General features: G+C 43.3%; 1 protein-coding gene across 2 annotated transcripts in view; it reads left to right on the plus strand.

Annotated features, from left to right (window-relative positions):
* htra1b (HtrA serine peptidase 1b) overlaps positions 1-14,081 on the plus strand; it is a 69,533-nt gene that overhangs the window by 42,067 nt on the left and 13,385 nt on the right. For both annotated transcript variants that reach the window (XM_078223352.1, XM_078223351.1), the window contains exons 4-8: positions 2,550-2,744; positions 2,848-2,880; positions 3,301-3,415; positions 10,396-10,453; positions 12,546-12,641. In XM_078223352.1, coding sequence (XP_078079478.1) covers positions 2,550-2,744; positions 2,848-2,880; positions 3,301-3,415; positions 10,396-10,453; positions 12,546-12,641 — 497 coding nt within the window. The remainder of the gene's footprint in view (positions 1-2,549; positions 2,745-2,847; positions 2,881-3,300; positions 3,416-10,395; positions 10,454-12,545; positions 12,642-14,081) is intronic.

Here is a 14,081-nt window from a genome sequence, read left to right on the forward strand (position 1 = left end):
CAGAAGAGGCCATTCGACCCATCGAGTCTGCACTGACTCTCTGACAGAGTAATTTACCCAGAGCCTCCACCCTGCCCTATCCCTGTAACTTCACACTTTTACCACGGCTAATCCATCTAAACTACACATCTAGGGGCGCTAAGGTGCAATTTAGCATGACAAATACACCTAACCTGCACATCTTTGGACTGTGGGAGGAAACCGGAGCACCCAGAGGAAACCCACGCCGACATGGGGAGAACGTGCAAACTCCACACAGATGCCCAGGGCCAGAATTGAATCCGGGTCCCTGTTGTTCACTATTAATTCTCATTCCCATTACCGGCAGTAACCATTCTGAATCATAGCATTGAGAAACCTATCCATTTGTTTTACTGACTTACAACAGTTCATAGGAAGAGTAGACCCCAGGGAATAATTTCATTTCTTCAGTTGCTAACTTTATCAGTAAAAGAATCTGTATGTGTAGAGGTGCTGTTTGAGTTGGCATTTTTATTGATGCAGCTGACAGAAGAATCTTTCCTTCATGAATTTAGATTTACAAAAAAGCATTGTGATGGAAAAGGCTTGGTTCTTATTGCTGAGTTAGATGATTGAAAGCATCATGAAGCACAAAATCGCAAAGTAAACCAATAGGTGCCAGCTGTACTTTTTCAGAGTCTCGCCCCAGGCTACAGATTTTTGAATGCTTCCATCAATGGGAGGCTTTAAATTTGAGAGAAAAATGCTTTGTCTCAGCTTGCCAGCTCAGTTGATGTTTTTGCCTGTGTAATCCTGGATGTCAGTGACTAAAAATAGTTAATCCATTTTCTGAAAGTGTGGGGCCACTTGATGGATGTATTACATCCATCAAGTGGCACAGAGTGGTAAAGAAGGCATTCGGCATGCTTGGTTTCATCGGTCAGAACATTGAATACAGGAGTTGGGACGTCTTGTTGAAGCTGTACAAGACATTGGTAAGGTCACACTTGGAATACTGTGTGCAATTCTGGTCACCCTATAATAGAAAGGATATTATTAAACTAGAAAGAGTGCAGAAAAGATTTACTAGGATGCTACCGGGACTTGATGGATTGAGTTATAAGGAGAGACTGAATAGACTGGGACTTTTTTTTCTGGAGCGTTGGAGGCTGAGGGGTGACCTTATAGAGGTCTATAAAATAATGAGGGGCATAGACAAGGTAGATAGTCAATATCTTTTCCCAAAGGTAGGGGAGTCTGAAACTAGAGGGCTTAGGTTTAAGGTGAGAGGGGAGAGATACAAAAGTGTCCAGCGGGTCAATTTTTTCACACACAGGGTGGTGAGTGTCTGGAACAAGCTGCCAGAGGTAGTAGTAGAGGTGGGTACAATTTTATCTTTTAAAAAGCATTTAGATAGTTACATGGGTACGATGGGTATAGAGGGATATGGGCCAAATGCGGGCAATTGGGATTAATCATAGAATCCTACAGTGCAGGAAGAGGCCATTTGGCTCATCTAGTCTGCACCAACCACAATCCCACCCAGGCCCTATCCCCATATCCCTCCATATTTACCCACTAACCCCTCTAACCTATGCACCCCAGGACACTAAGGGGCAATTTAGAATGGCTAATCAACCTAGATTATCTTAGGAGTTTTTAAAAAAAGGGCGGCATGGACAAGTTGGGCTGAAGGGCCTGTTTCCATGCTGCAAACCTCTATGACTCTATTAGTCATTGCATCCTTTGGTACAATGGAAAGTCTGATCAACACTTGATTTGAATTGAACACGGAAAGTCTCAAATACAAATTTCTATTGTTGTAAGGCTGTCTATTTAATAAGGAAGGTGTAGAATTTACTTCTGGCATATTAAAGCAATCATCCCGTCTCGGCTGTTTGAAGACTGCTGGCCGTATTTTATCTGTGTCAGTTAGTTGCAGTTGGGGCCCTTTAGCGGATGGCCACACACCCCTGGACTGTCAGCCAATGTGAGGGTGGCAGTTCAGTAGCCTTAGCAATGCCACTTACATATTTTAACCTTGTACCTTTCTACACTCTCTCTGTGTGTGGGTTAGATTTATAGTTCACTGTTTAAATTATCTGTAGACCTTTCCAAAACCAGGTGAGCAAGTATTCAACTTGGACATTGCAAGTGGACTTCTCACCTACCACCCCTTGGTCCTTCCTGGACAGACATCCAGCCGAGAGGGCAGAGAGGTGAACTGCATTCCTGTTTTTGCCTTTTTGCCACTTGGACATTGACTACCAATAGCTGAATCACGGCGGTTTGAGTGTTTCACCTCTTAATGTTTCTGCTCTCATTACTGGGTCACAGCCCTGCATTCCAACGCTGACACTGTGGGCAAAGTCAGGAACTTGCAATTGAGACAGTGACATGTATCCCATCAGTTTGAGAAGTGGAAAAAAGTTTTCAAAGAATATTACAACATAAAATTTTGTGGGAAAAGTTCCATCCCTTTTTTTTAGTCATAATTAATCATATTTTTTTCTCTCTTAATAGCCTTCAGTGTTTACATTGCAATGTAATCAAGCATCTACCCTAACAATTTTGCTGTCTGTTGCTAGGGCAAGCTGCCAGTGCTGCTGCTAGGTCGCTCCACAGACCTGAGACCGGGCGAGTTTGTGGTTGCCATTGGAAGTCCATTTTCCCTCCAAAACACAGTGACCACAGGAATAGTGAGCACAACTCAGCGAGGAGGGAAGGAGCTGGGACTACGGAACTCAGATATTGATTACATTCAGACGGATGCAATTATCAATGTATGTTTGACACAGATGCACTTCTTATAAGTTAAGGTTTTTTCCCACAGACATTGCCATGGTCCATATTTTGATCTGAAAATTATTTCTGATTTCTTCATAGTATGGAAACTCAGGGGGTCCACTGGTGAACTTGGTAAGAATGTTTTCTTTCTTCTTTCTGTGACAAACGCCTCATCTTCATTAAGTTTTAATTATTTGTCTCGTTAGCTCTAGTTTTGAATTAATTTTATTCGCAAGTTGTTTTGTTTAATAAGCACTGGGATTTCGAGCCTAACCCTGTGCTAACACATCAATGGCAGAATGTGACTGAGTGACACCTCTTCACAGCCACAGTTTAAGACTGAATGGACGGTACTGTGATATCTTCTGCGTGGTGTATATAGATACTCTGCTATACACTCTGGGTGCTCTCACTTCCATTAACTATGTCATTCTACCCCACATTTCTCTGTTAGTATGAACTCTGTTGAATGCAAATTCCATTTAAACATCATGGATTCTCTATTCTGACAAATTGCCAAATAATTGCATTTTTGTACATTGTTTCATTTAGGACGGTGAGGTTGTTGGAATTAACACCTTGAAGGTGACTGCTGGAATATCATTTGCAATTCCATCAGACAAAATTCGACAGTTTCTAGTTGAATCTCATGACCGACAAGCGAAGGGTATGTCACTCTTTACTTTGTTTCAATAAATTGTACCAGACCTTGTATGCAACAGTGCAGTGTCGTTTTAAAATCTGGATCTGAGGTAGTTTAGTTCTAGTGTGATTGTGCCCTGGCACTCTGCTGTGAAGTGGCGTACAAGATGAGATTCCACATAAGGAGGATTCTTAGAATCTCTACAGTGCAGAAAGAGGCCATTCAGTCCATGGAGTCTGCAATGACACTCGAAAAGAGCATGTTTCCCAGGCCCTCCCCTCTGTCCTATCCCCAAACCCCACACATTTACCATGGCTAATTCAAGCATCGTTGGACACTAAGGAGCAATTTCCCATGGTCAATGAACCTAATCTGCACATCTTTGGACTGTGGGAAGATACCTACGCAGACGTGTGGAATGTGCAAAGTCCACACAGTCACCCGAGGCCGGAATTGAACCCAGGTCCCCAGTGCTGTGAGGCAATGGGGCTGTGCCACCGTGCTGCCTTAGGAAAATTGGAAATAAATATCAGCATGTGATATTCTTGTACACCAACTAAATGCAAACTGCCGGGAACCTCTCACTGCTTGTCCAGTAGGGCAGAGCAGGGTACATACATTGAAGACACCATTTCAAAACATTGGAAAATATCATGACAATTCCATCTCCCGAAAGTACAACTTGGTTCTGAAATAGATACTTGCTGAAGGCTCAGTCAATTCCCACATTGGTTATTCCTGTCTGTGATCTGGATTCAAATCTAGCCTGGACTGATGGGATTAAAGCCATTTCTCTTTTGTGAGTGTTCCTCCAAGCAAAGTGTTTGGCCGGTCTCTAGTCTGTTCCCAGTGGGCGCAAGCCTTGTTTGCCTTTGAGTAGCTGAGAAAAAGACTTTTGAAGGAAAAGGAGATAACCATTTGTGCAGGGGAGGATGCACAGATGTGTGCAACTTTCAGGGAAGTGGGAATCATTTAGAATTGCTCTGTTAAGAAACATAAGAACACAACAAGGAGCAGGAGCCTACCCCACCATTCAGTACAATCATGGCTGATCCCATCTCGGCCTCAACTCCACTTTCCTGCCTGTTCTCCATAACCCTTCAACCCATGACTAATTAAAAATCTGTCTGTTTCCTCCTTAAATTTACTTAATGTCCTAGCATCCACTGCACTCAAGAGTAGCAAATCCCACAGATTCACCACCCTTTGGGAGAAGTAGTTTCTCCTCATCTTTGTTTTAAATCTGCTACCTCTTATCCTAAAACTGTGACCTCTTGTTCTAGATTGACCCACAAGAGGAAACATCCGCTCTACATCTACTTTGTCAATAACTTTTATCATCTTATATACCTCAATTAGATCTCCTCTCATTCTTCTAAACTCTGGAGAGTAAAGGCCTAAACTGCTTAATCGCTCTTCAAAAGACAAACCCCTCATTAGTGGAATCAATCTGGTGAACCTCCTCTGAACTTCCTCTAATGCCATTACATCCTTCCTCAAATAAGGGGACTAAAACTGTACACTGTACTCCAGGTATGATCTCATCAATGCCTTGTATAATTGCAGTAAGAAGTTTAACAACACCTGAAGAAGGGGCTTGGAGCTCCAAAAGCTTGTGTGGCTTTTGCTACCAAATAAACCTGTTGGACTTTAACCTGGTGTTGTTAAACTTCTTACTGTGTTTACCCCAGTCCAACGCCGGCATCTCCACATCTTGTATAATTGCAGCAACACTTCCTTACTGTTATACTTTATTCCTTTAGTTATAAATGCCAAAATTCCAATTGCATTTCTTATTAGCTGCTGTACCTGCATATCAGCCTTCTGCATCAGGCATTAAAGAGCAGAAACCGATGCCTTGGCATGAATAGCCTCCTTTTCTGCTGTAAACTTTGATCACTCCGAGTCTTACCAGAGCCAAGTTGAGACCAAATTCAAAGCGGCACCCAAACAGACTGCATTGATGTATTGCGTAAGGAAGGGGAAAATAGTCTCATCTCTCCACACACTTCAAAGTTTGAAAATGAGTCCTGGAGATCGATATTTCAACTTCTCACCCCCTGCCAAGGGTTTTAGTATTAGACTTGCAATCTTCTCATATGAACTGATGCATTATATACATATGTTTCATGGTCAGAATTCTCTGGTCTTGTATGCCCCACTACCGCTGCCAGTGAGAACAAAGAATTTGGCGCTCTGCCAATTCTCCATTCACAGCAGCGGGACTGGAGGATCTCAGCTGCAGGTGAGGTTGGCGAACTCCAGCCCATATGGCCATAGGGGCTGCACAGTGGTTAGCACTCACAGCGTAGCCTCACAGCGCTGGGGATCCGGGTTCAATTCCCGGCTTGGGTCACTCTCTGTGCGGAGCCTGCACGTTCTCCCCATGTCTGTGTAGGTTTCCTCCCACAGTCCAAAAGACGTGCTGGTTAGGTGCATTGGCTGTGCTATATTCTCCCTTAGTGTACCCGAACAGGTGCCCGAGTGTGGCGACTAGGGGATTTTCACAGTAACTTCATTGCAGTGTTAATGTAAGTCTACTTGTGACTAATAAATAAACTTTAAACTTTAACTTTACATATGTTACTGGGGCAGAATGGAGCCAGTTTTGTTGTGTCTATATTGGTGTATAGGTATAGGTTGATTTACAGAGAGAAAGAGAGAGAAATAGAGTTTAATCGCACAACGTTAGAATATAAAACTGAGGAAGGCCCACTTACTTTTTCCAGTTCAATTTCAAGTCTAACTCTCAAACTCTGCTAAATTTATAGATTCTTTATTTTATTTGGAGAAGCAATGCTACTATAATTAAGAATTTTGCCTTTTTCGGTGAATAACTAGTTTAATTGAATCACCTAACTTCTAAATTTCAAATGTTTTGTGACGAGGGGCTTTCCACGTGGATAAGAGAGCAAATATATATAATCGAATGATTGAACTGAATGTCTAAGAAATTGATTGCCACAATATCATAACTTCACTTTTGGCAGGCTGGGGTGGAACTGACAGAACGCACTCTGCTCAATTTTACTACCACTTGTTGTCTAACAATGGAAGGCCAGCCTAGTGACACAGTGGTTAGCACTGCTGCCTCACAGCGCCAAAGATCTGGGTTCAATCCAGGCCTCGCGTGACTGTCTGTGTGGAATTTGCATGTTCTCCCCATGTCTGCATGGGTTTCCTCCGGGTGCTCCGGTTTCCTCCCACAGTACAAAGGTACGCAGGTTAGGTGGATTGGCCATGTAAAATTGCCCTTAGTGTTCTGTTCTTGGGAATGTGAGTGTTGCTGGCTGGGCCAGCAATTAATGCCCAACTTTGAGGGCATTTTTAAGAGTCAACCACATTGCTGTGGGCCTGGAGTCACACGTAGGACAGACTAGGTAAAGACAGCAGATTTCCTTCCCTAAAGGACATTAGTGAACCAGATGGATTTTTAAGACAATTGACAATGGTTTCATGGTTGTCATTAGACTTTAATTCCAGATTTTTATTGAATTCAAATTTCACCATCTGCCATGGTGGGATTTGAACCCGAGTATTACAGAATCACAGAATACTACAGTGCAGAAGAGGCCCTTCGGCCCATCGAGTCTGCACCGACGCATGAAATGCCCTTACCTGCCCACCTAATCCCACTTGCCAGCACTTGGCCCATAGCCTTGAATGTTATGGCCAATCCAAGTATTCGTCCAGGTACTTTTTAAATGATGTGAGGCATCCCGCCTCCACCACCCTCCCAGGCAGTGCATTTCAGACCATTACCACCCTCTGAGTAAAAATGTTTTTCCTCAAATCCCCCCCTAAACCTCCCACCCTCACTTAACTTGTGTCCCCTCGTAACTGAGCCTTCAACTAAGGGGAACAGCTGCTCCCTATCCATCCTGTCCATTACCCTGGGTCCCTGGAATACTAGTCCCGCAACAATATCACTACGCCACTGCCTCCCTGGAATAGCGGAGTAAATACGTGGGGTTACATGGATAGAGTCTGGGTAAGATAGAAAAAATGGGTCATGCAGACTTGATGGGTCGAATGGCCTCTGTCTGCACTGTAGTGATTCTATAACTTCGATAACTATCAACCCCAAAGTTTGCAGAGAAAGCAGCAAATTTTGTACCAAGGGTGAGCAATCCATATTTCTGGCAGATTTTATTGCATGCTGTTTATCCCATGCTGTTTATTAAAGAGCAGCAATGCTCTGAAGAAAAGGGAGGTGCAACTGGCTCCGACTATAGGCAATAATAATCCCCCTGCAGATACTGTCCTTCCAGACTGGCACAAAGTTATATTTACACACTGATGCCAAAAGGAAACTGGGGGCTGGAGACTGTGTCAACACAATTTGTGACTTAAGCTGTAAAAGTCAGTGAATACAAACTCGGGAAGCCATTCCTGGGCTATGCACTTCTGGGCTATGAATGGAGTTCTTTTTTACATTGGATTCAGAGCTGACTATATGTTTGTTTTCCCCTAAAAAGGAGATTTTAGACATTATTTTTGGAACATTAAAGCGATGAATCAGGTTGATATAAAAATGGGAGTTCTTAAGAGTTGTAATCTTGTTCATCCTTTGGGGCAAAGATGACCATGTTCATTATCTGGAGTTTTGGTAGGGGTTCCAGTGGATGCATAGGTGATTGCTAAGGTCACCAGAAGATACTACAGATAGGACAAGATACCACAATCAATAGAGCTTTGGCTGAGTTGCTGGCTCTAAAATTCCTCTCCTTGTCTTTTCCCTTTGCCTCTGATGTGTTCTTGTAGTTGAAGGAAGCCATGCCTCTTTTTATTCATTGTGCCAGATGCAACAATCATGGACTCTTAAGTTGATATCAAACTCATAAATGAAGCCTTCAGTGCACTTGTAGTGTTTCCCTTAACCACCTTGAAAAATATATGTGACTCCAGATGGGGCTGACTCTTAATGGTACCTCATCAAATGCCTTTTGGAAATCCAAGTACACCACACTGTGAAATATGACCTTGGAGACCTTGAGTTATCTCAGATTGAGACAGTTGTAATACTTTGTTAGTGAAGTGGGTGGCACGGTGGCACAGTGGTTAGCACTGCTGCCTCACAGTGCCAGGGACCCGGGTTCACTTCTGGCCTTGGGTGACTGTGTGGAGTTTGCACGTTCTCATCTGTCTGTGTGGCTTTCCTCTGGGTGCTCCAGTTTCCACCCACAGTCCAAAGATGTGCAGGTTAGGTGGATTAGTCATGGTAAATATGTGGGATTATGGGAATAGGGCGGAGGTTGGGCCTGGATGAGATGCTCTTTCGGAGAGTTGTTGCAGACTCGATGGGCTGAATGGTCTCTCTCTGCACTGTAGGCATTCTATGGAAGTGACTGTTGTGAAGATTAGACAGTACAGCAGACTTCAGGAAGGTTTTACAGTGAAGTGTGGCAGCAAACGTGTGAAGGAGTTACGGATCGTCATAATGTAACAGTAGAGAGCGAACAGTAAGAATACAGCAGAAAAGGAGACAATAGTATTGTGAAGCAGCATAGACAGTAACAACACAACAGTGTAGCTGGAGTTGTAGCCGTGTAATTAGCACAAGATTTCATGGTGCAACAGTATGAAAGGAGCTGTAAGGTACCTTTTCAAAATCCCATTTGCAAGGATGGATTAAAACATGGATTCAAGGGATTCTAAACAAATATGGGGCAACTGCCAGTGTCCCCAAACAAAAATAGGTCTCCCAGTAAAACCCGCAGATGAAATGCACAAATACTGCAGAAAAAACTCAATACATCCACTCAATCAAAATAATGAAGCATTGAGAATACTGTCTGAAGATGGTGAGTCAGAGTCTTGAGATTCCTGTTTTAATGGATGATAGAGAACTGTGAAGAGGGGCTCAGCCCCCCCGCCTCCCCCCCCCCCCCCCCGCCCCGCCTCCCCCCCCCCCCCCCCGCCCCGCCTCCCCCCTGACCCACCCCTCCAACCAATCCCCCAGGAGTTCCTAAATCAATTCTGTACATTTTATACAATACTAGTTGGGAGCCACTGCAAGAAGTGTTACAAAGCACCATGACTTGGGTTAAGTGGTCAGATTACATCTAGAATTGTATTAACAATACATCAGAACATTAAAAATGTACTGAGACTATTTGTCACTTGCAAGTATTGGAGGCATCAAATTGCATTTCATTTGGTGCAGTTGTTAATTGCACATTGGTTGTATCTGAGAAACTGCTATCAGATTTCAAGCCACAATTTATGTTTTATGTCAGAGAACAATAACCAATACTCAAGCACAACATGACTTCTATTTGATAAGATACTAGAAGCTGAACTTGAGTCCACTTTTCGTGGTACTATGCCACCTGTTGCCAATTTTAAAAATTGTCATCAAATAAATCTGGCTGCTAATGGCTCAGATTTCTAATCATTACAGATAGATTAAAGAAATGAGCCAAGAGTTAGCTACATTGTAGATGGGGGTTCTGGCCATCTGTAATGATTGCTGCCCTACATCAGGAAGCCACTTTGTCCCCTGTTTCATAACTGTAATATGGCAATGCCAAGCTGTGGTTTATATTTCTGTTGAGAACATGTTGCTCTCAGCATCATGTTTACCCTGTGGGGAAACTCTAAGCTATGTTCTGATTCAGATCATTTTATTAAGGGGTGTGTTCATAACATGAACATCATCTTTCAATATTAATCTCAAAGATTGCCAAGTTCGGGCTGGAACAGCTTGGGAAACGGTTACGTGATTCATTTTGCAATTACACACTAAATATTATTGTCAGGATTCCTCTGGTTGCTATGTGTAGCAATATTATCAATGTTTTGTGAGAATCTCCACTGCTTTGTGTCACTAGCGAAACTGTAAGCACGTTTTAAAGGAGCACATTTATTTTTGAACACCAATATTCTGATTGGCACATTGAAAATCCAGGCAGACAAAAGTCGTGTGAAATGTGTTCAGAAAAACTATTTCAAGTTACCAGATAAATGTTCGTTTCTAAATAAGTTAGATATTCTTTTTACAGGACAAGCTCCAACAAAAAAGAGGTACCTGGGAGTTAGAATGATTACACTTACTCCTGCGTAAGTAATCCGTAAACTTATATCTTTATAGAGTAGAGCTGTGGCAATGTGCTAGTTTCTGAAGGGTGCAGAGTTGCATAATATGAATGCTGAAATATATTGTATACGTGCTGCTTCATTGCTAACACGACTCGGTCTTCTGCAATATGCAGCTGCAAGCTACTTGACATCTTCATGGTTGGTGTAATATGAATATGTGCCAGTGATGGACAACATGGTAAGCTTGTCACCATTGGGTCAAACAGCCAACCCCTGTCGTACTGACAAGCTTTTGCCTCCCAGCAGCGACTGACGCTGTTTGGTTGTGCATTGAGTTTTGCTGCTTAGCCCCTCGTCCTGCTCTATGAACAGTCACCATACAATTTGCATAACATGGGATTCTCTGGTCCCGCTGGCAGCGCAGCCCTGCCCACAGGTTTCCCGGTGGCATTGAGCAGCTACAATGAGAATTCCCATTGACAGCAGTAGGATCAGAGAATCCCACCACTCCGCCTTGCACCACGGAGAAACACGCAGCTGGGAGGCAGGAGAATCTTGCCCAACTGCAAAATACTGCAGAGTGTTAGGATGTGATGAATGCTTGCAGTTGAATAAACATTAATTTCAAAAAAGATTTTGTTGGGGGGGAAGTGGAGAGATTGACTTGTGCTTTGCAGTTGCTAAGCTGTGTTATTACAATCTAATTGACACGGGTGGCTGATGGGAAACTGAAGTTATGACAACAGAATGTAAAATGGATGAAAAGTTATTAGCTGACCACTTGTAGTAATTTCCATGGGTCTTGGGCATACTTGTGATGTTGAGTTGCAACTGATCTGTCCTTTCAAAAAAATGATTTTTGAGTGGTAGTTGCAGGAAAAAGCTGCATAGGACCATCTAAATGTAGGTTTCACGAGGGAAATCCTGGCTCGTACTTTTGAGGTACAGTCAGATTTTCAATGTCAAGAAAGAATCAACTGTCTTTCTAAATATAGTTTTAATGCATATTGTGATGATTTGTAAAGATCATTCATTTGATGTCCAACTTTTTTCTTTGTATGCAGATTTCCAATGGTGGTATTTGAGAGGGGGGGGCTTGCAGCACTAGAGAGAATACAAGGCAGTGCAGGGATGTAAACCGCAGAGTGAAGTTATATTTGAGTGGTATGGGGACTGGGAGCTAGTGTAGGTCCTTGAAAACAGGTTATAGGCTAGCGAAATTCACTGCAGAATAGAATATGGACAGCAGAGCTTTGGATGAACTGAACTCTGGGGAAGATGGAGGTGTCTGGTGAAGAGAATATTGGATCAAGTCTGGAGGTGACAAAGATATGGAAAAGGGTTTCGGTAGATGAGGGAAGGGCAGAGCTAGATGGCTTTACGGATGTGAAAGTAAGCAATCTTTGTAATGGAGATGATGTGAGGCCAGAAACTTGCTCAGAACTGAATAGCACGCCAAAGTTGTGAACAGCCTGGTTCAACCTGAGACAGTGGCCGGGGAGGAGGATGGGAGTAAATTCCAAAGTCTTCCCAGTGTTCAACAGGAGGAATTTGCATCTCTTCCAAACCTGGATGCCCAACCAGAAGTCCAACAAAGCAGAGGCACTGGAGGGGTGGTAGAAATGGGGGTGTCATCAACTTGCCTGAGGAAGCTGACCCTGTGACTGTAGATGACAAGGGGAAGCATGTAGGTGAAGAAGAAGAGAGGGCCAAGGATGGATTGAAAGCAATGTTATAGGAATGAGAAGGACAATCACCAGTTTATGCCCTGTCTTTGATCGAGTAGAACCAAGTGAGTAATGAGAGAAGTATATATCGCTGACCAATCTAAATGAAAGGTATGTTGAGAGAATCATTAGCATGCTATTCAATGGCTTTTCACTTTAAAATTTATGAAACAAATCGAAGCAGGCTATTAACACAATATAATGCACAGCTTATAAAAGATAACTTCAAGCACATTATCTATTCGTCTTGGCATCTGGATTGGGTATCTCAATGGTGGGAATCATTTTGTGGTCATGGAAATATAAAGTTGTCACTAAATTCAAAGAATTTGGTGCAGGTTTCAATTTGGATCTGTACGTGTTGCTGAATCTTGGTTGTTTTGCAGCCTTGCAAAGGAATTGAAAGAGAGGCAGAAAGATTTCCCTGATGTCAATGCCGGAGCCTATATCATCGAAGTCCTCCCACGAACACCAGCTTCCAGGTAAGCAAGGGAAACAGCTTCTGTGTGTTTTACGTATGGTGCTGAAAGACCTCATGTGAGTCCTTCTGGAAAGTTATTAGAAAGCTAATGTGCAAACTAGAGAATTGCATTTGCTTTTACTTCATAATGATGGGTAGTAGTTTCAAATGCACTGCACGTCAGTAACGATGAGCTAAATCACACCAATAAATGGCAGTTTCCGGTGAGAAAACAGTTTGTTTCTCTCCAGAGAAACAGGCCAATTTTCTCTCCAGATCTTATGACACTTTGCCAAAAATAATCAAGAGGGTGTGTTTATACAACACACTGGCAAAACCCAGCTGCACAGAGATCGGGGCACCATCTTTAAAGGGTTCCCCAATCATAACCTGAGTATACCAACCTCCTACCCCCAATCCATGAGGTCGTAAGGGCTCCCCTCCCCACTGCCAATCAGTCGGCACTCCTCCATCCCCCCACCCTGATCATCAGCCCTTTCCAAACATCAGCCCCTTCCACCACCCTCCCCCACCCGATCATTGGACCCTTCTTCCCCCACAACGGCTATCGTCGTCATTCCAGCTCTTCCATCCGCTCCCCGCCATGAAGTTCGCACTGGGGCCTGCCCCTTGGCATAGGTTGGCACTACCATGTTAGCACTACCAGGATGGCAGTGCCAGCCTGTGCCAAGAGCCAGTGCCAGGGGCATTTGCAGGCCACTGTCTGGCTCCAACCCTCTTCCCTGGGGACTATACTTAACTTTTGCACTCCCCCGGGAGACCCCCACAACAGGTTCATATCTGTGTGAATCTGTTGTAAAACACTCTGACGTGATGGTATGTCTGCACGGTGTCAATATACATCGGAGGTCAATATTTGGCAAGGGAGCGGGTAATAACATTTAAATACATTCAAATTCATGAAAAGCAGATGCATGCCCATTATGAGTGTGAACTTGGTAATGTTGCCAGTGAGGGGTGGGGAAGATCCAAAATCACGAATTCGCCAGCAAGAACTGCAACTTCCGGATTTGAGCCCCCGCCGGCATTCGCATGGACAGTGAGCGTGGGTTCAAGAGCACCCCCAACATTCCTTAAAATTAAAATAATCAACTGTTGAAATGTCTCCAAGGACCTGCTGCCTTTACACAAATCAGTTCAATGTTATATGGGGCAGGCTTGCATTTGGAACAGAAAGGCTTTCAGTTTGAAGTGAATATTTTACATAAAGATTCAGGGGAAATGTACATAACTGGTTATAAAAAGCTGCTGCTTATCTCTGAAGACCTGATCCACTCTAAGGTGGGGTTTCAGTGATTCTTCAAGGGTATAAGATAAATCCGTTCCAGCAGTTCGAAAAAGAGCCTCTGGAAAAAGTAGCTTTAATGTTTGTTGCATCTGGCATTGAATTAACCATCCTCTGGTCTTATTTAGATTAAAAATTCTACGCTTCTTAGGGATC

This window comes from Mustelus asterias, chromosome 11 (genome assembly GCF_964213995.1).
Source record: "Mustelus asterias chromosome 11, sMusAst1.hap1.1, whole genome shotgun sequence".
In the NCBI taxonomy this organism is placed as follows: domain Eukaryota; kingdom Metazoa; phylum Chordata; class Chondrichthyes; order Carcharhiniformes; family Triakidae; genus Mustelus; species Mustelus asterias.